Raw genomic sequence first — 27,208 nt, 5'->3', positions numbered from 1 at the left:
ATAAAATCTGTCCATCTTTTGATGGAGAATTCTCATAGAGTTGAAATGTTACAAAAGAAAAGTAAAAAACTTAAAATGTATACTATAGACCAGGAGTTAGTGAACTACACACAGCCTGTGGGCCAAAGCCAGCACATTGCCTGTTTTTGTAAGAGTTTTACTGGCACTCAGCCACGTTCACTAATTGTCTATGGTTGTTCTTATGCTACAAAACCAGAGTTGAGTATTTAGAACAGAGACCATATGGAATACAAAGCCTAAAATATTCTCTATCTTGTCCTTGAAATACATTGTAAACTTTGACATATGAATTGCTTAAAATAACAAGATTTAATTAACATCTTCCTTCTAATTTTTTTTTTTTCCCAGTCAGCTCCCTCAGGGCAGATAGCATTCAATAAATGTTAGCTATTATCATTTGATGAACACTCAGGAAACTCATCATTTTATTCAAGACATCATGTTAGAAATTTTGGGATTGTGAAGTTGAACTCAGATAACAAAACCTTAACATGTGGCCTTGAATAAAATTAAGAGCCTTCTGTCCATTTTAAAGGTAGTAATGTTTTTCAACTTTTCCTTGGCATTGTTGGATTATGCAATAATTATCTGAGCTCTGGAAGTGAGGATTCCGACAAACTTGGCAGAAACTTGAAACTTCTTGAAACTTGGCATCAAAAATAGAACGGCAGTCACATGCTATGTCTTGATTACTTAAAAGGATTTGAGAAAGAATGTGAACATCCATTTTTTATACATGTAAATAGAAATACATGTACATGAATGCCAAATTAATGTAATTAGTAATAATAATAACATACAGTTACTAAGTGTATTCTGTACACTGGTAATAATTCCATGTTATTGGCATTGAGTGAAATTCCCATTGGTATTTTTAAGAACTCCCACATGATTGCAGTGTTCAGCCAGGATTAAAAAACTATTGATCTAACTTCTCCCAGAATTACCCCCATTGCTTGCTGTGTTCCAGCCACATAATACTGCAAAAAAAGAAAACCCCAAAACACTGGTAGAACAAATTCTTGTTCTCTCAGGCTCACTCACCTTTATTTAATTAGTGAAGTGAAGTGAAGTCACTTAGTTGTGTCCAACTCGTTGAGATCCCATGGACTGTAGCCTACCAGGTGCCTCTGTTCATGGGATTTCTCAGACAAGAGTGCTGGAGTGGGTTGCCATTTCCTTCTCCAGGAGATCTTCTCAACCCAGGGATCAAACCCAGGTCTCCCATGTTGTAGGCAGAAGCTTTACTGTCTGAGCCGCCAGAGAAGTCCCTTCATTAGTGAATATTCAAAAATTAAAATCAGGCTAGTTTCCCTGGTTCGCTGGACCATAGCATGAGGTTATTTGTTCCAAAATTACTCACTCAAAAAAACAATAAGACTTGTCTACATTTTTTGGCTCAAAAAATGTAAACAAAACTATGGCACCTATTGCTTTCTTCTTGTACTGTAAATAAACTGTAGTCATCAAATGTATTATTCTTTTTTAGGCAATGTGGTGGACATTTGTGCAGTGAGGTGGTAGCCAGCAAAGTGTGATATGTAAGAAGTTTTCTTTCAGTGGAGCAACATTCACCTTCAAGGCAGGGAAGATAGATTAATATAAAGCAAATGTTATAATGTGATTTCTTTTGTATTAGGACTCCTACTCAGCTTCTATGAAACGGAAGGATTCAAGCTAACTTAAGACATGATGAGAAGCTCAGAATGAATCATAGTGGCCAGTGTGAACGTCCATGCTAGTAGTTCTGAAACATCCTCTACAGGACTGTGATTGTCTTGGAGTGATAAAGACTCTTACTTTAGATCAGAAGGTTAATGGGTGATGTACTTCACTGGAACAGAGGAAGCAAGTGATGAAGTTCAAGACCCCTCCTCCTGGAGTAACCGTTACTCCTTAAAAAGAGACCACCAAAAACAAATATAATATATTAACACATATATACGGAATTTAGAAAAATGGTATTGGTGAACCTATTTGCAGGGAAGGAATGGAGATACGGGTGCAGAGAACAGACTTTTGAACACAGTGCGGCAGGAAAGAGCAGGACAAATGGAAAGAGTAGCAGCAACTATCAGGCTGATGCACTATCACGCAACTATCAATAGCAGGCACCATCAGGTTTAAGAGACACGGCTGGTGAGAAGCCGCTGAGCAGCGCAGGGAGCCCAGACTGGTGCTCTGTGATGAGCTGAAGGGATGGAAGAAGGGGAGGGGAGGGGAGGGCGGCTCTGGAGGCAGGGGACGGATGCATAGTTATGGCTGTTCTGAGTTGTATGGCAGAAACCAACACAACATGGTAAAAATTAAAATAAAAAAAAGAAGTCCACTAAGCTGAGCGATATGAATGAACACTCTTCCCTTGAGGACCTGAGAGATGTTTGCACTGGGCAGATGGCAACTTCCCATTCACAGTGACTCCCAGTTCACAAAGTCCAAGACCCTTGCCAGATCAGAGACCACTGCCTTTTTTGTGGACTTTCCCAGGAGAGATTTGTTACCCCTTTCTATTTCTACATTTGAGGAATCAGTGGACTAAAATGGACCAGAATGGGCACATTTAATTCAGATAACCATTACATCTACTACTGTGGGGAAGAATCTCTTAGAAGAAATTGAGTAGCCCTCATAATCAACAAAAGAGCTGAAAATGCAGCACTTGGGTGCAATCTCAGAAATGACAGAATGACCTCTGTTTTCAAGGCAAACCATTCAGTATCACAGTAATCCAAGTCTATGCCCCAAGCACTAATGCTGAAGAAGCTGAATGATTCTAAGAAGACCTAAAAGACCTTTTAGAACTAACATCAAAAATGGATGTCCTTTTCATCATAGTGGACTGGATGAGAAAGTAGGAACTCAAGAGATTCCTGGACTATCATGCAAGTTTGGCCTTGGAATACAAAATGAAGCAGGGCAAAGACTAACAGAGTTTTGCCAAGAGAATGCACTGGTCATAGCAAACACCCTCTTCCAACAACACAAGACTCTAAAAATGAACATCACCAGATGGTAAAAACTGAAATCAGACTGATTATATTCTTTGCAGCTGAAGATGAAGAAGCTCTAAAAAGTGAGCAAAAACAAGACTAACTAACTGTGGCTCAGACAATGAACTCCTTATTGCCAAATTCAGACTTAAATTGAAGGAGGTAGTGTAAACCAGGAGACCATTCAGGTATGACCTAAACCAAATCCCTTACGATTATACAGTGGATGTGACAAATAGATTCAAGAGATTAGATCTGATAAAGTTCCTGAATAACTATATGCACGGAAGTTTGTAACACCATACAGGAGGCAGTGATCAAACCATACCCAAAAGGAGAAATGCTGAAAGGAAAAGTGGTTGTCTGGGGAGGCCTTACAAATAGATGAGAAGAGAAGAGACGCTAAAGGCAAAGGAGAAAAGGGAAGATATATCCATCTGAATGCAGAGTTCCAAAGAGTAGCAAGGAGAAATAAGAAAGCCTTCCTCAGTGGTCAATACAAAGAAATAGAGGAAAACAACAGAATGGGAAAGACTAGAGACCACTTCAAGAAAATTAGAGATACCAAGGGAACATTTCATGCAAAGATGGGCTCAATAAAGGACAGAAATGGTATGGACCTAACAGAAGCATAAGAGATTAAGAAGAGGTGGCAAGAATACACAGAAGAACTATACAAAAAAATCTTAATGGCCCAGATAACCACGATGGTGTGATTACTCACCTACAGCCAGACATCCCGGAGTGTGAAGTCAAGTGGGCCTTAGGAAGTATCACTACGAACAAAGCTAGTGGAAGTGATGGAACTCCAGTTGAGCTATTTCAAATCCTAAAAGATGATGGTGCTGCACTCTAATATGCCAGCAAATTTGGAAAACTCAGCAGTGACCTTAGGACTGGAAAAGGTCAATTTTCATCCCAATTCTAAAGAAAGGCAATGCCAAAGAATGTTCCAACTCCTGCACAATTGCACGCATCTCACACTAGCAAACTAATGCTCAAAATTCTCCAAGCCAGGTTTCAACAGTATGTGAACTGAGAAATTCCAGATGTTCAAACTAGATTTGGAAAAGGCAGAGGAACCAGAGATCAAATTGCCAACATCCACTGGATCAACGAAAAAGCAAGAGAATTCCAGGAAAACATCTACTTCTGCTTCATTGACTACGCTAAAGCCGTTGACTGTGTGGATCACAACTAACTGTGGAAATTCTTCAAGAGATGGTAATACCATACCACCATACCTCCATCCTGAGAAATATGTATACAGGTCTAGAAGCGACAGTTAAAACCTGACATGGAATAACAGACTGGTTCCAAATTGGGAAAGGAGTATGTAAGGTTGTATACTATCACTCTGCTTATTTAACTTCTATGCAGAGCACATCATGCGAAATGCCAGGCTAGATGAAGCACAAGCTGGAATCTAGATTGCCGGGAGAAATACCAATAGCTTCAGATATGCAGATGACACTATCCTTATGGCAGAAAGTGAGGAGGAACTAAAGAGCCTATTGATGAAAGTGAAAGAGGAGAGTGAAAAAGCTGACTTAAAACTCAACATTCAGAAAACTAAGATCATGGCATGTGGTCCCATCACTTCATAGCAAATAGATGGAGAAACAATGGAAGTAGTGACAGACTTTATTTTCCTGGGCTCCAAAATTCACTGCAGATGGTGATTGCAGCCATGAATTTAAAAGACACTTGCCTTTTGGAAGAAAAGCTATGACCAACCTAGACAAGCATATTAAAAAGTAGAGATATTACTTTGCAAACAAAGGTCTGTTTAGTCAAAGCTATGGTTTTTCCAGTAGTCATGTACAGATGTGAGATTTGGACTATAAAGAAAGCTGAGTGCTGAAGAATTGAAGCTTTTGAACTGTGGTGTTGGAGAAGACTCTTGAGAGTCCCTTGGACTGCAAGGAGATCCACAGTCCATCCTAAAGGAGATCAGTCCTGAATATTCATTGGAAGGACTGATGCTGAAGCTCAAACTCCAGTACTTTGGCCACTTGATGCGAAAAATGGACTCATTGGAAAAGACCCTGATGCTAGGAAAGATTGAAGGCAGGAGAAGAAAGGGACGGCAGAGGATGAGATGATTGGATGGCATCACCGACTCAATGCACATGAGTTTGAGCAAGTTCCAGGAGTTGGTGATGGACAGGAAAGCCTGGCGTGCTGCAGTCCATGGTTCACAAAGATTTGGACACAGCTGAGTGACTGAACTGAACTTCTGTTTTCACAGCTCTGTGTTGTGTGCTTATCATGTGTAATAAACTGAGGGACTAGTGAACAGAGTGTCAGCACTGTTGGGTGAATCTCCCACCTTCCTTCCCCTGGACCCTGCAAGATCCAGCAAGCCCATTCTCCCCCTCCCCCAGCCTCTCTGTCATGCTCCATCTCCCCTGACTTCCCACTCCATCCATCTCTACTATTCTCTCCTAATAAACAGTCACAAATGTAGAGCAAAACAGAAGAAACAAAGTCCTTAAACCACAAATCAAGCTTTTTGACATCCTTTCCCGCAAAGTCAACCTCTTCTGTGACTAGACATATTATTGCTCTAGTTTCTGTATTTATTCACTGTTAAATGACAGTTTGAAAAATAGAAAACAGAGGTTATAAGGCAGAATGACTTTAAAGGAAACCTTTATACCAATTCTTTCTATTTCTGTGAATATAGAGGAATATTTGTGAGCTTTTTCAGTCCCCCATCACACACTCCTCTCCATGGAAGGAGTGACTTTTCTGCCTGATGAATTTATGAGACAGCATTGGCATGTCTGACTCAACTCCTTTTGTTCTAGAACTGCTATTTCTATGTCATCTGTCATTTCAGGTGTGTATATGTGTAAGTATGAACTTGAATGTGAATAAAACAGAGTGAGAGGAAGAGAATGACAGAGAGAATTAGAGAGGAAGGGGGAGAAAGAGTTATCTTGATTGTTCGGGTATAAGAAAGACTAAATGTTCTATTTAATTTGGGGGTGGGGAACTGGCCCACTTGGCCTGCAATATCACCCATTTTCCCCAAATAATTTAATAAGTTTTTAAAAAAAAAAAAAAAGTATTCTTAATGTTCCTGGTCCCTGTGCCTAGTTCTCAATTGGTTCTGAAATTTTTTCTTTCTTGCTGGGTATAAAATTCAAAAAGTATCTCAGAGTATGAAATTAAATATTAGCATATGGAAAAAAAACCTGAATTCTCCAAAAATCCCACTACATTAAACACTTTATTCCTTTATTCTCACTTTTTAAAATATGTGTTCATTTGTCACTTTTTTAATAAGCAGTAGTTGGATCACAGAGTTCAATTTTGTATCTTACAAAGTTTCCAAAAAGACTTCACGAAGTTCAGCTTATTGAAATTCTTCTTGAATGGCCAAATTATTTCATAAAGTAAACTTGTAAATCACTCCACATTTCCAGATGGTTTTGGACTAGGAAAATTGCAGGTGAGGGATAGTACTATTAATTTCACGTGGTTAAAATTCACAAACATGAAATCTTGTGTATCACCTTCTCAGAACCCTCCAGCTGGCACATCCCCTTTCTGATAAGAAAAGGTGCAGTCATTTATGGAATGCTAGAACACATTTAGCACTGTGTTGGACATTAGAGAAATAAAGCTTAATAGAAATGATTTCTGTCCTCAAAGAATTCAATGAATGTTCAATATGACAGATGAGTAAGTTCATATATTAAATTAATTAATGATTCCTTTCTACCTCAACTGGTATATAAGAGGTCATGAATGCACTCAACTAATGTTTGTTGGCAATATGTCATTTCAAACTTAGTCTTCATATAATTTTATAAAATGCATATATAAAATATTGTAATCTATGTGTGTGTGCACATACATTGTGATCTATATGTGAAAAGCTGGAAAATACAGATCTATTTATTTTAAATAAGTCTCTGCAGTGGGTGACAATTAACATTTAATGAGTTTCACAAATGTAGAGCAGCAAGAAATTAAATACCCCAAGAGAAATAGGACATTAAATTGTGAAACAACAAACTCTACTAGAAGAGAAGATGCAGAATCATCAAAAGCAATTTCAGAAGTTTGGGGAATCAGAACTATTCTACATTAAAGTACTACCTAGCTTTGTTACTCAGACAAAGTATGTGAAGCCATAAGCATACAAGCATACAAAGAAAAAGTTTAATTCCCATCTCCAACTGACCTTTCAGAGTACATATGATGAGCTCCATGTATTAGGTAAACACTCTTTAAGGCATCCTTTGGTGCTATACTTCCCTGAATTTGTAAAGGAGAAGACCATGGTCCCCAGGAAAGTACTAGATGAGTGTTTGTATGCATGTATAACTGTGTGTATGTTTCTGTATGTGCATATAAACCGAATTCACGTGCAAAAATACATATGACATCAATCCTATCCATCCATCTATCCATTCAATTACCCACCTGCCTGCCTTTCTATCTATTCATTCATCCGTATTTGTCTGTAATTTTTTCACATGTACATTTCAAGTTAACTTAAATTCTAAAATTTTACTCTTAATTTTTTAACTAAACCCATTTTCTGTACCTGTAGATATTAATACCTCATAGTTCCAAAGCACGTTGCAAACATCTCACATACAGTATCTCATCTACTCTTACTCAAAACCTCCAGAGATGCTAAGATGATGCTATCAATTCCATCTTGCAAATAGCAAACCAAGACTTGAGTGAGATCACATGACTTTTCCAAAGGACATACAATCAGCAAATGGTGCCTATAGCACTAGGGCAGAGGATTTAAAATCAAAGACTCAGAAGGGAGCATGACTTCCAGAAAGAAGGTTAAGCTTTCGAACAATTGCACCTGGGATGCAGCTTTCACTCTTGCCTGACTTAACTGGACTGCTCCCAGGATCTTCAATTTCTTTCCATGGGACTGAGGCAGGGATGCCCATATTGCAGGTGGTGGTGGGGACTGGAATTAATCTGTGAAAGTGCCCAGTCGAGTTTGCTTGGTCATATGTGGGAGCTGAATGCCCTGAGGCTGTTTCTTATTCTACAAAACCGTGCACTTGATTTCTGCCTGCAAGTGAGGAGGGGCACAGACACATGGGCTGTCCAATCAGTGACTGAATGATTTCTACGTGACTCACAACATGAGACCATCTCTCCTATTTCACAGTGGGTTTCTATTTCTCTCCATTAGCAGATGACCTGTACTCACAGAAGGCAAGTACATTTAAGTATTACTGTACAAAATGATGAATTTAAAAAGCAAACATTTTACACCAAATGATATTATTAATTCTTAACAAATTTGTAAGACTTGACCTATGGTTTACTTAATTGATACAATTATTCTCATTACCATAAATAAATAAGAAGTAAATATGAATATTAAGATGAAGTAAACAAAGTGTCATGTCTAAAATTAGGCAAAAATAAAATTCATTTAAAATTAAATTCATAAGAAAGTCTGGTTATACTTAATTCTGAAATATTTTAATTTTGACACAAGTAAAGCTCAGTGAGGTCGAATATCACCAAATACTTATATGCACATAAGTATATTATTAAATATATGTATTTGTGTATAATTGTATTAATGTGTATATATATAATAGCATGTATGTATATACACATATGTGTGTTGTGCTTAGTCGCTCAGTCATGTCTGACTCTTTGCGACCCGGTGTCCTATAGCCTGCCAGGCTCCTCTACCCGTGGGGATTCTCCAGGCAAGAATACAGGATGGGTTGCTATGCCCTCCTCCAGGGGATCTTCTCAAGCCAGGGACTGAACCCAGGTTCCCCACACTGCAGGCAGATTCTTTACCATCCGAGCCAACAGGGAAGCCCTTGTACACATATATGTGTATACATAAATGTATATATACACAGCAACAGATATAAGGCTCTATGTAGCCAAATAAATCATCAGTTTGATTATTGATTTGGAAAGTAAACATACTAGACAGCATTTGGTTTTCAGATATTTTTAAAATGTGCTTCTTTGGTTTTCTGATAATGAGTCAAATATATTCACTTCATTAATAAGCATTCTTATTGCACAAGCTACTTCTTCATCCATGAGCAAGAAAGTTCTTTAGGTTTTTTTTTTTTTTTTAATTATGCTTATTTGTGAGCAGCACTAAGAAAATGAAGGAAAATATAAGCACAACAAAACTTCAGGGCTCTTAACTGCACAGCATCCCTCCAATGTTGGGTTCTCCAAGGCTCCGCCTTGTATTTTGTTCTGAGCCCCGTAATGTTTGTTCACACAGGAAGCTTTCTCGACTGTCAGGATGAATGACAACAGTCTCCAAAAATGACAATGACTTGCACTGGTAAAAAACCTAGCAATATTTGACTGTGCTCAAAATAACCATATAGCATATTCTGAATAATTCAATGATGTGTGGGAGAAGAGCGGCTATTTCTGGAAATTTCTCCCATGTCATCTTTTGTGAGTAACTGATTTTCTCTGATAAAATAACACTGTCTTTTTTTTTTTTTTTTTTTGGTGTCTTAATGTCAAAATACAGTGAAATTTTTGATACCTATATGACACAGCTTTATTATTTCCTGAGTACTAAAATATTAAAGAATTTAATTTAAAAATGTATGGTATTTTGAAATAAGTCTTATGCACTAGGTAACTGATTTGTGCCAGTCATGATATATATAGTTTAACTCATATAGATAAACCCGAGTAACAGATTTTATTCAGGACTTTCCCCCAATAGACAAGGAATCCATTCATTTAAATAGCAGGATCCAAGCAGGATCCATAAAATCCCAAACCCTCAGAATAAAACAGTTTAGCACTGATTTATAAAAGTTAGCTTTCTAGCACAGGCTTTTTGACTTCAGGCGTTATTTTCAGAGATTTTACCGATTTGGATATATAGGAGCAGACTAAACTCTCACACAGAGATCATTAACAGGAATTAAACAGAGCAAGTACTAAAGCTGGCTTTGCACCTACTGAATGCTGCAAGTGTCTGTACTCATTTGATATGCATCTTGCAAAGCTCGGCTGTTCCCAGAAGGCCACTCCGTGAAGACTGAGCGAGCAGCGTCTGCTAGCGGTGCCTGCGAGTCACAAAAACAGAGAGCTTTACGACAGGGAGGCTTAGAGGCAGGCTGAAAACCTGGGTTTGTACATTTTCACACTCTAAACATGCATGTAAATTGTTCCTTTGATTATTTTCACAATGCATATTACTCACACTGAGAAACCATTGAATCAGCAAGATTTTCCAGATCTCTTCATAGGCACCACTTACGAAGCCCTTTACTAAAATTGCTTTATTAACTGCTTATTAGACAGACTTATTTTTAGATATAGGACAAAACAGGACAGAAGAACACAGCAGGCTGCTGGTGGTGGGTGGTCATCGTCTGGGTTTGAGGGTCATCCTACATTACCTGTGGCATTCATCGGGCACTGATTGAAGGCCAAGTCGCCTGCTGGAGTCCTCTTCCACACCATCGACATCAGATAATCCTCTGGGCATATTTCATAGGGTGCTGCAATTTAAAACAAAGGGCCTTGAGCACCCGTGGTGTTTATTTTTTAAATGCTGGCAATAAACAATCCTGAAACGCAGCTCTCTGACTGAAGAGAGCTGTCTTTTTTTTTTTTTAAGTGTGGTGTTTATTGAAATGTTAGAGATGTCTTCAGAAAGAAAACGCTACTAGCTTTCATTTCATTCTCTACAAAATCCTCACAGAAAATAAGCACTTTCCAAAGAAAGCTTAGGATTTAAAAAAAAAAAAAAAGTCATTTGAACATGCCTACTGTGGGGAAGAGAGCAAACTAACCAAGATGGCTGGTCAGGCTCTCTCACGCCACGTTTTGTAAATAATGACTATGTAACAGTTGAGATCATTTATAGCACCGCCCATGCGCATCACGAGTTACCCGCCCAGTCACAGGCTACTTTGTGTTCGCCTGTATATGCTTCACCTGGAAAAGCCCAGAAGTGTTGTGTGCGGTTATGCTGTGTTATGCTATGTCCGCTGCTGTGGCTGTCGTGTCAGTCAGAAGGGAATAAACGTGCCTGCAGTTCCTATGGATCCTCGCATTTTCTTCCAGCCTCTTAGCTCACACCTTGCCTACCATGGGTTCAGTGAACGGTGTAAACAGTGAGACAGTTGGTGTCATGAACAGGATCAGCAATACAATTGGTGTAGTGAACAGGATACCCAGCTGGTAGAGGAGTCTGAGGCTCCACAGAAGAGGTGGCAGGATACCCAGCAGGTAGAGGAGCCGGAGACTCCACTGGATGGAGGAAGCCAGCGGCCACCACATAGCATGTGGTACCATGTGGCCATGATCCTCTCGGATGGGTTCCAGTGGAAGACTGGGAGGCGGTGGACGGTTCACTGGATGGCACTGAAAAGGCGTTACAGGCAATGAGCTCCCATTTGCCCAACAAGGCAGCAAGGACTGCTGCTGGCAACGTGGGGCAGATTTTCTTGACTACGCTGCAGGTGAATATGGATAGTGCTGCATTGGTGTGCAATGTGCAGTCACTTGGTAGAACTAGAGCAACATATATTGGCATTAGAGCAAGAAGCCGGTGGCCCTGAAGAAGTCAGCATCTCGGACAGCAAGGTGGTAAGTGATGGTGATACGAATGCTATGAGACCGCAGGTCCCCGCTTGGCAGGGAGGCCTTTTGTGCAGCAGAAGGTGAAGCATGAGCAGCCTGTGGTCCGGGGTGTGCGTCCTCAAGGGGCCCCTGATGTGACTGAGTTCACAACATACCGACCATCTACTCAGGCGGAGTTGATCGGCTTGGGTACGCCATTTCGGCAAAGGCAAGGGGAACCCTTGGCAGCATGGCTTTTGTGACTTTGGGACACAGGTGGACAGTATCCTGTGTTTGGGGGATGGAACAGAATGGTGATAGCCATTCAGCCCTCGTCGAGACAAACGAGGCAGAATGCTAGGCGGCTCACGCAGGGGGCGCCTAAGCCAACGGACCCCCTCATGGAATGGATTGACACTGCCATCTGCACCCTGTGGGTGAACGTGGGAGAGCCCCAGGATGCCGGGAGTAAACGGTGCAACTGCCGCGTTGACCCAAGTGGCGAGAGAACTGGGCATGAGGCAGTCGCTATGTAACCCAAATGCCTGAGGCCCAGATGATAAGCGATTCACTGGCGGCACTTCAGACGCCATTTTGAACAGTGCCCTTTGACCTCTTCTGGATCCCTGACTGCTATTCTCCCACCCTGGGTGGGACGCCCCATCTAGGTGGTGACCTCCATGGTGGCTAGCTTGGGAGAAGTAGAGGGATGGTGTGCCAGACGCCATTTTGGACAGTGCCCTTTGACCTCTTCTGGAACCCTGACTGCAATTCCCGCACCCTGGGTGGGGTGCCCCATCGTAGTGGTGACCTCCATGGTGGCTAGCTTGGGAGCGGTAAAGAGATGGCATGCTAGACATCATTTTGAAAGTGTGAAGATCCTGAAGGGGCCCTGAGCTAGCAGGGCTTCCACCAGATATGCAGATGCCAATGTGGGTTCATTTGTGCTGAGGCATATCGTAAGGGCTGTGTCCTATGGTGTATAATGTAAATTTACGCTGTGTCTCATGCTGTAGATTCAGTAGAACAACTGTATTGCTAATCCTGTTGGGGATGCCAGTTGTCTCTCTGTTCACACTGCTGAAGGCAAGGAGTGAGCTAAGAGGCTGGAAAGTCTCTCCCCACAACAATGTATAAAGGCTGTGTCCCATGATGTGTTACTAATCTTTGACTCTCTTGCAGATTTGGAACACTGTGAAAGCATTTGGAATCTTGTGGGTGAGCTATGAATGCCCTCCTTGAAGGGGTGGGCCTGATGCCTGTGGGGTTTTCTGGGTCCTTCAGAAAAAACACCCATAGGGGTAGTGTTGCCCCTGTGGAGGGTTTCCTGCAATTTCACAAGGACAGATGGTAGACTGGACTTGGCCATGCAAGATAAAGGCACTCCACATATGGTGGGTGGTTCTAGCCCCATGAGGGCAAGGGCTGTAACATGAGTTCCAGGCGATACCTGGCATTGGGTTTTGCTATGTATTGGGGATGTAACTGTTTGCTGTTGTAGCTAATGCTATTGCAAGATGTAAGTCCAAGGGTCAGTGTTACTCACCAAAGGCATATCACAGAAGATGGACTCCGTATAGAATGTGAAGTGAGAGACCCTGAAGGGGTGGACTGCGGGGAGAGGGCAAATTAGCTGAGATAGTGTGGTCAGGCTCTCTTGCACCACGTTTTATAAATAATGAGATCCATTTGTAACCACTGAGCTCCTTTATAGCACTGTGTATTTGCATCAGGAGGTTTGGGCTACAGCTGAGCTCACTTAAAGCACTGCGCATGCACATCACGAGTTATCCGCTCAGTCATGGGCTACTTCGTGTTCGCCTGTATATGCTTCACCTGGAAAAGCCCAGAAGGGTTCTGTGTAGTTATGTTGTGTTATGTTATGTCTGCTGCTAGGGCTGCTGTTCCACCCAGGAGAGAATAAATGTGTCTGCAGTTCCTACAGTTCCTCACATTTTCTTCCAGCCTCTTAGCTCGCGCCTTGCCTACCATGACTTCAGTGAACAGTGTGAACAGCGAGCCAATTGGTGTCATGAACAGTATCTGCAATACACCTAAAAACTGAACATTATATCATATTCAAACATATAAATAGTCTTTCCAATACTCATCATTATTCATAAAATCCTGGGATGTTACACAATAAAATGATTTCTAATAAAATGAAAGTCATATCAGAATTATTAACTGTAGGTGTTAACAGTAAATAAACATAAAGGACAAAGCATATAACTTTGTTTTTCTTCATATAAGAGCAATAAAGGCAATCACACTACATCATATAAAAATAAATGAATTATTTTCTTTTCCTTCAAAAGCTCAATTTGATTACTGAGCCAAGAAAGATAAAGGGAATTTCAAGAATAACAGATGCATACTAGAAATACTAAACAATTTGTGAAAGAAAAAAGCATATGTTGTACTAAACTTGACACCTTACTCCTAGAAAGAACACTTGTGACTTTTCCAGACACACCTGCTGTTCTGCTCCCACACAGCATTGACATTTATATATTTGTCCTCACAACTTGTCTGGGATGTTAAGCCCTTTCTATCTTACACATAAAGGTGTGTTTGGCACAGAGATGTCATCCAATGTTGAATGAATACATGAATACCTATATATGAGTGTGATACCGGTGAGATATTTCTTGTTCTGGGGACAATATACTATTTAAGTCATGCTAATCTAGATACTAATTCTACTTCAGAGTTTAGGACATTGTTAGGACCCATTAGAGTTGTTCGTAGATGAATAATGCACTTTGAGACATTGCCATCTTGAAACAATACTTTGTTGAAATAATAATTCACTGAGATGAGTGGTTTAAATATGGGCATTTAGAACTGAGAGTGATATTGAAGAGCACCTGATCAATCTCCTTGTTCTTTATGGTTGGGGCACCGAGGTCCCCAAAGAAGAGGTTTGTCTAGGTGATGGGACTGGTAGAGGTATCAGCAGGACTGATTCTAGAACACTGACTCCTGCACACCCTCTTTGCTACCTTGATAATCTCCCTCATATTGAGTTTTTATGTGTGTGTATAACATATACATAATCTAGATTCTCATTAAAACACACAGCCACCTGTCTCCAAGTCATGGAATCTTTGTTTGGCGGGTGGTTTAGCTGTTGATCCAACCTGCACCAGCCCCACATTCATAAATGCCCTGTCCTCACCCACCAGTGATCTCCTAACAGCCAAACCCAACACACTCACCTTGGTCATCATTCACAGAACCTTACCCATGGCACTTGTTCCTTTGACATCTCCCTCCTACCTGGAAACACTTTCTTTAAGGTCTTAGAAGGCTCTTTTCTCTCAAGCACTTGTATCATTCTTTCTCCCTGTTGCATTCACTGCATTTTTGCAGAATCATCCACCCCTTACATTTTCCTCATGTTAAAAGCTTTCCTTAGACAATTTCAAACTTAAAAACAGTAATATTATTGAGCCCTTACTAACCGTCTTACATGAATGGACTCATTTAATTTCCCCAACAACTTTATAGGATAGAGACTATTAGCTGCATTGATCAAATGGGAAAACAAGCTCAGAGAGGTGAATTGATTTTTTATTCCAAATATAGATATATTTATTACATGTAAGATGCAGGATGTAAAGTGCTTCTATTCTTCAGCATCTTTCCTCTTCAATGCAATTTTTTTCCTTTTTTTAAAAATTCATGTTAATTGGAGGCTAATTACTTTACAATATTGTAGTGGTTTTTGCCATACATTGACATGAATGTTCAATGCAATTTTTATACCACATCAATACAGTAATCTCTAAAATGAAGAGTAATCCCATAATGTGCTGCATAAAATTTTCCATGGTTTTCCAGTCATCTGACAGGATAAAGATAACTGTTCTGGCTGTGATAGAAAAGGCCCTTCCAGCAAGCCCTAGCCTTGCTCTCCAATTACAATTCATATTTATTCTCCCATGAACCAGCCAGCCACATAGAATCATAATCCTCCAGATACTCCATACAAATTCATACTTCCTTGACTTTGCAGAAGCTATATCCTCTACTTAAAATATTCACGTCCCTCCTTGTTTTTTGTTAACATTCCTGTTTATCTTTAAAACACATCTTAAATTGTGGATCCTCTGGGAAGTCTTCTCAGTACCTCAGTCACTGGATATGCAAGTATTATAGCTCTTCTCACAGTGGATGGAAAGCATCCGGTTACAGGTGTAATCCTTCTCAACTCCTAAATTTTGCCCTTTAGGAGACTAATTATGTTTTATTTATTTATCTTTCACCTGCTGTAATGAACTGTTATGATGTCTAGCATGTAGTAAAGATTCAAAACATGTTTGTTGAGTAAATCAGCTTTACTGAGGAAACAATGTAAGACTAGTGCCATCCAGTAGAACTTTCCATGATGATAGAATTTCACTGTCCAATATGGTGGCCTCTAGTCAGTGTGGCCATTGAGCACTTGGAGTGTGGCAAGGAAGACTGAGAACTGAGTTTTAAATATATCTAATTTTTATTAACGCAAGTTAAAATTTTAATATCTACCATCCTGGACAACACTGTAACAGATCATAATTGTGCTTCTGTAAATGTCAACCCAAACTACTATAGAACATGAAAAGGAAAATTATGTGTTAAAATGCACAGAATGCATCATGTACAGTTTATTCCATAGTTGAATTCTATATAAAGCTAGTTTATTTTAAGAAAGCTTAGCAGTGATCAATCTAACATTACCATGACATTTGACTATTCTTTTTGCTATATACCCAGCTTCTGCTCAACATCACTTAATTAACTCTTTGTAATTTTTCACTTCACTTGTACCTTTTTACTATTTTCAAACCCAAATTTTCATCAGTTCCATTGATGAAATTTGAAATACACTTCATGAAACCTGTTGCTATAGCTTTCAGTTTTCTTTCCTGATTCAGTCTTGACATAAGTCAATGACAGAGTCATCTGCACCCTGATTTCTTCATTTCCAGGTAAGGTTTCCGAAAACTTCTCACATCCATTGTTATTCCCAAGAGTGCCCTGCCCCAGTCCACCTTGGGAGTAAGAAAGTCTGGTAATTACAAGTACTCACTGATAGCTCAGCTGGTAAAGAATCTGCCTGAAATGTGGGAGACCTGGGTTTGATCCCTGGGTTGGGAAGATCCCCTGGAGAAGGGAAAGGCTACCCATGCCAGTATTCTGGCTTGAAGACTTTCATTTTCCCCACTAGATGGCAAGAGTGGGCCAACAGGGTGAAACAGTTACCCAGCTCACACCTGGAACTGATGAAGTTCAAAATCAAGGCAGGCTAGGATCAGTGCTCAATTTTTTAAAAAGGTGCATTACTTGGGGGGAAGTTCTCTCCATAGAAGCGCGATGCTGAGCTACTTAAGGAGCAGCAGTCACAAGACCCTACAGCCTTGCTCCTTCGTCAGCTCCTCCGCTTCCGCTCCTACTGCCCCCTGGAGGCGTCTTCAGCTTCGCGAGGACCCCACGCTAGAGCCCCGGGCACCGCTTCTTTCTGCCCAGGACACCGCCCCGCTTCCTTCCCTAAAACTCCTCCTGGCTCCTCCCCACTGCCTTCAAGCTCTGCTGCAACCCGCCTTCTCAGAGACAGCCTGCCTGCCTACCCTATGCCTCCAGTCCTTCCTCTGCCCTTGTGTTCCCCAAGACACTCCTAACCATATACGTCTGCACGATTTTCTGCTTTATATATTATTTTTTGCCTCCTCCTGCTAGAGTGTGAGCACCATGAAGAAAAGGATTTTAGTTTCATCCTCAGGACACATAGCACTTACAGGTCTGCTAAAAGATAGTGGGCACTTCCCTGGTAGCCCAGTTGGTAAAGAATCCACCTGCAACGCAGGAGACCCCAGTTTGATTCCTGGGTGGGGAAGATCCGCTGGAGAAGGGATAGGCTACCCACTCCAGTATTCTTGGGCTTCTTTTGTGGCTCAGCTGGTAAAGAATCTGCCTGCAAAGCAGGAGACCTGGGTTCAATCCCTGGGTTGGGACAATCCCCTGGAGAAGGGTAAGATTACCCACTCCAGTATTCTGGCCTGGAGAATTCCATGGACTGCATAGTCCATGGGTTCACAAAGAGTTGGAAACTACTGAGTGACTTTCACAACTATACACACATGTATTTTTAACCCAAAGCTACCAAATATGCTCAAAAGGCCTAATTTTCCCATTATTCCAGTGCCTAAGATGACAGAGAATGAAGATGATTTTGCAAAGTACTAAGGACTCTGTGTGTGTGTGTGTGTGTGTGTGTGTGTGTGTGTGTGTGTGAGAGAGAGAGAGAGAGAGAGAGACAGGTCAGTAGTAAATAATAAATTTCATTTAGAAGCAATAAGAGTGAGCAGTTAGCTACTACACTTTTCCTAAAAATTAGCCAAAATGGGTTTCCATGGTACTGGTTAATTACAAAAATTGATCATGTATGGCTGTGCCTGACTTGGTAAGTGTCCCAGGGACCCTATTCAAAATCCTTTGATATGATCTGCATATAGCCTAACTGGTGAAAGAAAAAGCTGATTAAAAAGCTATTTTTCCAACCACACCACTCAAGTACATACTAATTCCCATTTGCCTGGTGACAATCACAAGGGGGTACTTCAGCCAGTTCAAAAACAAAAACAAAAAATCACAGTAATTTTTTAAACCCAGAGAAGTCAACAAACTTTGTTCTCTGCCCTGCAAATTCATGAAGCTTAGGATTCATCATGCTTTTTGTACTGAGTTTCTACTCAGTACACAAATGATAAGAAAGGAAGATGCCAGGGGAATCAGAGATTCAAAGTTGCAAATTGGCCCAGGATTCTCAGCTTTTTAGAAGGCATGTCGAATCCCTCAGCTGTTTTAAATATTTCATCAAAAGTTATTTGGCATCTTTGAAGATTAAATCTTTAAAAAAAATTAGTTCAGAAAATAGCTCTATTGCGGCTCATACCTAAAACAGAACAATGTAGATAGTAAAATGACATTTTATTTTCTTCCATCTTAGGTTTATGAAGTTCCCAAGAGTGAGACTCTTTCTGGGGTCGCCTCAGTGGCAGGAAGGGAACTCATTCATTCTACAAATATTTGAGCCCCTATCGTGTCCCAGCCTCCTTGAAAGATAGTGCACACACACACAAATAGACATGAACAGTCAGGGCCTCTCAACTCCATGATAGTGAAGGACACATAAGTAGAGAAATTGCAATGCAGCTGGGCGCACACTATGATTTGGGGAGTCCTGGCTGCTCTAGGGGTATATCAGGGGAGGACTCCCCAAAGGATGATGGAGTGGATGTGTGAAGGGCAAGGAAGTGTCAGCCAGTGAGGATGGGAAGTGTGCCTTGGGAACTCTGTGCAGCAGGATCAGCGGGGAAGGAAGAGCCTGGTCCATCCAAATCTTGGGGAACCTTTCAGGATGGCAAGGAGAAATGGGGATGGCCAGAGGGGGGTTATTGTAGGAGGGGGGGTGGGGTGAAGTAAGAGCTAAAATAGGGCTTTGGACTTAAGGGGAGGGACACATATTGTCATGTTTTGAAAACCATTCAGGCAGTTTGCAGAGTGGGTCAAGGGAGAGCGAAACTGAAGTCAGGCAGGCCTGTGACAATCGAAATGGTGTAATCAGGGTTGTAGGCTGGAGGATCACAGGAAGTGGCCAGGGAAATGGGTGGATTCCAACCCACTTAGGAGGATGGCCGGCTCTGCTCCACGGCTCGCGTAGGAGGAGAGGAGGAGAGAGAGAGCAAAGATGGAACTCGGGTTTCCAGGAAGAAAGTCTGGTGTGCTCTGCCCTGAGTTACAGAACACAGGGAGGATACGGCTTAGGAGAGAGGCTGAAAATAGTTTTGATGTGGAGTTATCTGGCATTGAAAAGCTGGCCGGTGTATGAAACTAAAGTGCAGGAGAGAAAGAAAAGCTGGAAATAGAGATGTGTGTTATTTTTTTTTTCTGCTTAATTCTACCTGTGTGCATTTTGTAAATTATGCAATATATAATTAGCTCAGGCCACGGTTCTGTGCTCAAAATAAAAAACATATTATTGTGTAGCAATGTGAACCACTTGCTTTTTTATGCCTCACCAAAATGGAACCACGACTGTTTTATCAGCTGAAAAATTCCACTGTTTACTGTCACTAGTGTAAAGATATAAAAACCCACCTGTAAGATACAACTGTACTTGAAGGCACACGCACACAGTGAGCATGCTCCCTTAAAACAAGGTAGCAATTACCTAGTGATTAGCTGTTAATCTGTCTATTCAAACTGATTTTCTGTCTCTTAAAAATAGCAAAAATTATACAGGACTTAAATCAATTTGATGTGGAAAATTAGTTTTCCCCATTTATGCTGGAATTTCAGCATTAAAGAGAAATTGATTCTACACTGTAGCACTGCATGCGGAAAACAGAAGAAAAATATGCATGATGCGTGACCCCACATCTCAAATCTGACTTGCTGGCAATTCTTTAATTCTAATGTTTCAGGATCCCCTTATGCTGGGGGTGCAGAGGTAAATGAGATCGATTCCGCCTCTGGGCTCACACTGCTCTAATTCAGCAGTGGAACCAACACACGTGAAGACTTCATGGTGCTGCTAAGGTCTGAGGGAACAAGAGGGGTATTTATCAAATGTGTTTCTTAAGAGCCTTCCTTATATGGAGAATGACTATTATCAGTCTCAAGCTGACACACCGTTACAACAGCAATATTTACACATCCCTATGAATCAGGCAGTCTTCCAAGCGCATTAAATATTTTTAATTCAAATAATTGTCATAACAACCCTCAGAGTGGCTGCAGTTATTTTCGTCTCTGAGATCATGGGGAAAACAAGGCAGAGAGAAATCGCTCTGTGAGGACGTAGTAGACCTCAGTCCATCAAACAACTCTTTCAGCCTACACGACTTAGAAGTCTGACTTTTTAACTTGTTAAACTTGTCTCTAACAAAGACAGAATATTTGTATTGAAAGTGATTAATTAATTCCCCAGTCCTCCCCCTGGGAATGGAGGAGAATGTAAGTCGATATGAGCACAGACTCCATCCTCCTTCCTGACACCTCCCTGCTCCAGATATTACACAGCTAGCTCTGTGTGTGTGCAGAGTAGCTCAGAGCATGGGGACAGGCAGTGAAAAAGCAGCTCTGCTACAGAAGATATTGTCCTTGAGACGCACAACTTCACCTCAAACGGATTCCAGTGACACCCCAGTTCTTCTTGCACCAGGACTGTACAACTAAAAGCCCTGCCGAAACCATTCCTTGTCCGCAACAGCTGGCTAATTGCCCTATGTTTCTATTTTATTGTGGTTGAAACAAGAGTTGGGTAGGGGAATGTGAAATGCATTACCTATAATTTTGTTATGAGCAGATTTAAGAAACAACCCCTCCTTATTTATGGAGTGTGAATACGATAAAATCCTGCAGTCTTATGAAGGTGATATTGCAACTTGCAACAGTGTGGCTGAGGGTGAGAACCATTTTCCATTCTTTGCTAGTTTTGTCACTTACATTTACTTACTTGTACTCAAGGCCAGTGCAACCTATTTGGTCATCTGCAGCATTACCGCCAACACCTGGGAGCTTGTTAGAAATGCAGGTCCCTAGGCCTGGACTAGACCTACTGAATCAGAACCTTGAGACAGAGGACTCTGGCCCATAAATCTCTGTCTTAACAAGCTCTCTGGGTGATTATTCTGTCCACTAAAGTTTGAGGTGCATGTAGAGTTTTGAATTATAGCTTTGTTTGGACATATGCACAGGAGTGGGATTGCTGGATTGTGTGGTAGCTCTATTTTTGTTTGTTTTGAGGAACCTCTATACTGTTTTCCACAGTGGGTGCACCAATTTACATTCCCACCATGAATGTGGAAGGGTTCTCTCTTCTTCACACCCTCTCCACCATTTGTTATTTGTAGTAATAGATTTTTTAACTATGGCTATTTTGACTGGTATAAGGTGGCATCTCAGTGTAGTTTTGATTTACATTTCTCTAATAATGAGAGTTGGACTGTGAAGAAAGCTGAGTGCCAAAAAATTGATGCTTTTGAACTGTGATATTGGAGAAGACTCTTGAAGAGTCCCTTGGACTGTGGGGAGATCCAACCAGTCCATCCTAAAGGAGATCAGTCCTGGGTGTTCATTGGAAGGACTGATGCTGAAGCTGAAACTCCAGTACTTTGGCCACTTGATGTGAAGAGGTGACTCATTGGAAAAGACCCTGATGCTGGGAGGGATTGTGGGCAGGAGGAGAAGGGGATGACAGAGGATGAGATGGCTGGATGGCATTACCGACTCGATGAACATGGATTTGGGTAAACTCCAGGAGTTGGTGATGGACAGGGAGGCCTGGCGTGCTGCAATTCATGGGGTCGCAAAGAGTCAGACACAACTGAGCAACTGAACTGAACTGAACTGAATAATTAGTGATGTTGAGCATCTTGTCATATGCCTGTTGGCCATCTGTAAGTCTTCTTTGGAGAAATGTCTATTTAAGTCTTCTGCTCATTTTTTGATTGGGTTGTATTTTTTTGTTACTGAGTTGTATGAGCTGTTTGAACATTTTTGAAATTAAGTCCTTGCCTCCTTTGTTGAATACTAACAGTCCATAGGTGTACGGGTTTATTTCCAGGCTCTCTATTCTGTTCCATTGATCCATATGTCTGTTTTTGTGTATATAGCATGTTGTTTTGATTACTGTGTACTTGTAGTATTATCTGAATTCTGGGAGGGTTATGCCTCCTGTTTTAAAATTTTTCCTCAGGATTGCTTTGGCAATTCTGGGTCTTTTAAAGTCCCATATACACTTTAGGATTATTTGTTCTAGTTCCGTGAAAAAAATGCCATGGTAATTTGATAGGAATGCATTAAATCTATAGATTGCTTTGGGTAGTATAGTCATTTTAACAATATTAATTCTTCCAGTCTAAGAGCATGGGATATCTTTCCATTTCTTTAAATCATCTTCAATTTCCCTTATTAATATTTTATAGTTCTTAGCATATTGTTCACCTCCTTAGCATATTTTTCATAAACCTAGGTCAGGTTTATTCCTAAGTGTTTTTTGATGCAATTTTAAAAGGGATTTGTCAAGTAAAGTTTGAGGAGCACAGCTCTGGACAATTCAGAGAGGCACTCAGGGAAAATAAAAGCTCAAAGAAAGCAAGCATGGTGATGTTTTCTTCCTGCTAAAAGAAAGTTACCCAGAAACCAGATGATCTAGAGTTCAGAATCACAATAACTGCTCCATCTCTGGAGCAGTTTAAGTTTAAGCAGTTTAAGTTGCTGTTACGAAGTTTTTCTCAGCACATTCCACCTGCAGGGTTTGCTCATCATTTGTAGACAAAGCAATGGTGACTCCAAGAAGAACATTTTATATATAAATTAAGTGTAACATCTGCCTGTGAACGGCAGGTTCCAATTTAGCAACTAAGGACTAAAGATTCATGGATCGTAGAACTGGGCTCTGGGAAAAGCAAGCCCTTCCCTGGCACAGAGCAGAGAGGCCTTGGGAAGCCTAGGCTAACATAGGTGAATCAGCAGTAACTTTGCTTTCTGAATGATATTAACCAGGGGAAAACTGGGGGAGAAAAAACCAACCAAACAAAAGACTAAAAATAGTATGTTTTCACATTGTCGCAATATAACAAAATTATTCCACTAGTTTAAGCCAAAAAGCTTGAGTATATAACAAGACTGAGATCAATAAAATCATTATTTGGTGAGTTTGATCAATTTAAAATTTGGGCAACCTAATTATCTCCCCTGCAGCTCCTATATTTCTTAACTAGCACTAGTTTTTAAAATAACAATATAATATTTTTCTCGTTCTCTTTCTTATGAAGACAGGGACATTGATGATGCTCTTTTTAATACTTTTATTTGATCTATTTACCAGGAAAGAAATATCCTATTCTTGTTAGGAAAATGTTTTATATTTTCCATTTTTAATAGATGTCATAAGAGCTTTTGATTAAATCCAGATAATTAATCATTATTTTCATTAATTACCCAAAGATGTGCATATATTATACTTTTCTTTCTTGACAACAGAGGGTTTCGTTGGCAAACTTGATTAGTTTTGTATCCAAATTAAGTTAAGCATAAAAATAAATACTAATTTATTTGTTTCCAGCAAGATGAATAAAATTAAGAATGAACAATACTATAAATAGCACTAGAAAAAGCATATTATTTTAAGAGAAAACTTCAGCTTTGACAAAACAAGAAAAAATGACTTAGCAACTGTTAAGATAATTTGAAAGTTTTCTCAAATTATATTGCCAGTGTGCAAATTAGGAGCAATCTAGTGGAAGAAATTAGAAAACCTATGCTCCTAATTATAAAAGGAATATATACTGACCATAAAGAAACAACTGCTCTGAGTTGAAAAGCCAGTATAGTGTATAAATCAAGTCGACTGTGGAAAACTAAGTTATTTATTATCCCTGCCTTCTTGAAAAAAAATGATGATTTTTTTTTCCAAAAAAAATCTGGAGATGACATTGATGTGCATGGAAAAGTTAAAGGATAAATATTAAAAGAAACTCACTTTTATTTTGATAAAATTTCTATACAGAGGCAGAAGTATTGTTGAAATTAATAGTCACATGTTAATGGACAGTGTGATTTGTATGAAGGTGAACGATCAGGATATATTTTCAAAAACTTGGTAAATATGATTATCTTTTTACCCCCATACAAGCATTAATTTGTGAATTGTTTAGCTAACTCAATAATTAATTTTAATTAAAAAATGTTATTTACATACTTGGAGATGAGTTAAATCATAGTTTTGAATAGAGAAAAATGAAAGTATCAAGGTTAATGTCAAAATATATATTTATACAATCTAAAAAGTGTTTACAGTTTTATATAATTTTTTAATCTCCCTGAAATCATGAAAGCCGGCAAATAAACCTAGCAAACAAGGTATAGTATCTTTTTTTGTAAACAGATATGTAAAATGTTTTCCAGACAGCAGGTGGCAATCTTTATAAATCTGGTTGCAAGCAGCACCATCTTATATCTGTATTTGCAGATGAAAGTCAGTGTTACAGGACCGGTTAAGAACCTTGGCATGCTCAGACGAGTTTAGATAACTTCAAATATTAAAAAGGCTCTTATTTAATTATGCTTGCTGTTCCAGTGAAATTTCTCCCTGGGCAAAATAAATGCCTTTGTTTAATGCTTCCTAATTTTTATGAAGCAGAGGAGAAATTTCACAGTGCTAATTGGTGTAGGTATCTTTCTCAACAGAACCCTCCATGCTGGTTACTTCTTATCATTCAGGATTCATATGGCTTTAAGAATGAACAAAACTAATTTTAGATTTTTTAAAGCCCTAAAAAGAACACAACTGACTTATTGTTGCCCTCAGAGTCTAGTTTCTGTTGCTATTATCACTGAACCATGAAATGTCTTTAGAATTCTAAATATGGAGAAATACAAAGTTTTGATCCCAGATAACTCTTAGAATTCATTGAGTTTTTTCTAAATTGAAGTAGTCATGTCAGATAAGAGACAGAAATCCATAGTTGTCTGAAATGAGAAGGAATCTCAAACAGGTGCAGTCATCACACCCAGCAGGACCAGACAGCCAGAGTTGGCAAGCTTGCCCACAAGCGTTAACAGTGGCAACATCAATTCTAATTGGGTCTTTGAATCTCTTAAGTTCAGAGTTTTATACACAGCAATGAAATTTTAAAACTCCATGCTATTAGCTTTTCTAGCACGTCTACAAAATTTTGCCAATGATATCATTCTAAAATCCTAATTTTCACTTATTTATTGAGTCTTGAGTGTTAACAGCATTTTATGAAATGTACACACTCTTAGGAAGGAGTCTTTGTTCTACATGAACTTTCAGATATATGTGATTTATAATATGGTCAATTTCTGATCTTTCCTATATGCTGTGCTTCTGTGTAAAATCCTTTAATGTAGCAATACTTCTAGACTTTCTCTATGAATTAAGACCTGATGCTGTCATTTTAAAGTGAGTTCCTCATAGGGGTTCCCTTTTGCAGTGGGAATAGGACAGGTAAACTGAGGTGTCTGAGGTCACACATCAGCATGGATAAACAGTGGAATTTACAAGTTTCTGAGTTTCAGCCTTATATTTGTGTTTTCTCGTGCATCTATATTCTACTAAAATAATCTAAGGCAACTTGTTCTCTCAGTAAACAAATATTTCATAAAGATAGTTAAAAAAATGATACCCCAAACTATTAGTCTAAACTTCAAACATGTCTACCCATGTTATTGTTGAATATGCCTACTCATTTTGCAGCGAACAATTAAGTAACATAAAGAAAACGGTCTATGACAGAGAAACAGAGGAAACCTCATACATTAGGGAAAGAAGTGAATTGCCACTTACCAACAGCAATACTTTAACTGAAGAAACATTATCGTCAACCAACGGCAATGTTTTTCACCTTTTTTTTTGAGGGACCAGAGCATCTCCCGGGGACACTCTGGGTGCACTCACCGGGACAGCGCTGCTCACTGCACCTCCGCACCTCCTCGCCCGTCCCTTCGCAGGGCTGCCCGGTCACGGCCGCGCCCTGGCAGGTCCGCATCCTCCGCTCCCAGCCTCCGTCACAGGACCGGGAGCAGCCGCTCCAATGACCCCATGGATTCCACTGCCCATTGGCTGAAAGAAACACGCCACCATGGTCAACGCGGGTAGTGCAGGACTCACCGCTTTAGGTATTCCGAAATGTGAGGACCACGACTGTTCAGTTTTTATTAATCTACCACCACAAACATAGTATACACAAATATTTGACTTTCTGACCAGATTTAGAGCGCTGTGACGAACAGAAACTTCTATAGGCTTGTCAGGATCTACAAATGGACACAATTGAAAAAGTACAAGTTCAGCTCTAGACTTCATCGATTTAATCAATATTTAATATAAGATAATTAATTTGCTCTAATTTAAGAAGCTGCTGAATTTTGTTGCCTTCTTAATGCAACATACAGTAGAATGAGCCTTGGTAGAATTGGTTTCATTTATAAAAATGTGTAACGATCGGTTTATCCCATGACTGTCATGCATGGCTCTGTCATAGAGCCTAGTGGCAGGCATCCTGTAAATGCAATCCCCAGGCCTCACCTGTGCACTCGGGGTTGTAACACTCTCTGCTCTCCGCCCAGGGCCCCCTGCACTCCGAGCCCCCGTGCGCGGCGGCGGTACACAGTCGGCTCCTCTGCTGGGTCCCATTCGAGCAGGTCACGGAGCACTGGCTCCAGGAACTCCACTCCTGCCACTGTCCGTCGACTGCAAGGCAGAAGCAGAGAGGGGATGAGGAGGTTTCCAGGAGAGGAGGCTGTATACAACGTAGACGCAGGTCTTTACTGAACTCTACGGAGACTGCGCTTGTGACACATTACAGTGCTTTAGCGACCTTGCAAGTCTATCAGTGCTATTTTTCCAACAACATTTGCTTCCTGTGTCACATGTTAGTAACTCTGACAATAATTCAGACATTTTATGATTATTATATTTGTCATGGTGGTCTATGATCAGTGATCTTTGATGTGAATGTTGTCATTGCCTTGGGGCACCAGGCACATACCAGACAGGGAACTCAATAGATAAGTGTTTTGTGTGTGTTCTGAATGCTCCA

The 27,208-nt window shown here is 40.2% G+C and overlaps 1 protein-coding gene across 1 annotated transcript in view; it reads right to left on the bottom strand.

The window, feature by feature from the left end:
• ADGRB3 (adhesion G protein-coupled receptor B3) overlaps window positions 1-27,208 on the bottom strand; it is an 840,391-nt gene that overhangs the window by 456,717 nt on the left and 356,466 nt on the right. The window contains exons 7-10 of the mRNA XM_061131956.1: window positions 26,695-26,859; window positions 26,065-26,229; window positions 10,421-10,522; window positions 9,978-10,084 (exon numbers count right to left, since the gene is read on the bottom strand). Of these exons, the coding sequence (XP_060987939.1) occupies window positions 9,978-10,084; window positions 10,421-10,522; window positions 26,065-26,229; window positions 26,695-26,859 (539 nt within the window). The remainder of the gene's footprint in view (window positions 1-9,977; window positions 10,085-10,420; window positions 10,523-26,064; window positions 26,230-26,694; window positions 26,860-27,208) is intronic.

This window comes from Dama dama, chromosome 28, assembly GCF_033118175.1.
Source record: "Dama dama isolate Ldn47 chromosome 28, ASM3311817v1, whole genome shotgun sequence".
Classification (NCBI taxonomy): Eukaryota; Metazoa; Chordata; class Mammalia; order Artiodactyla; family Cervidae; genus Dama; species Dama dama.
This window is presented reverse-complemented; position numbering and strand designations above follow the sequence as displayed.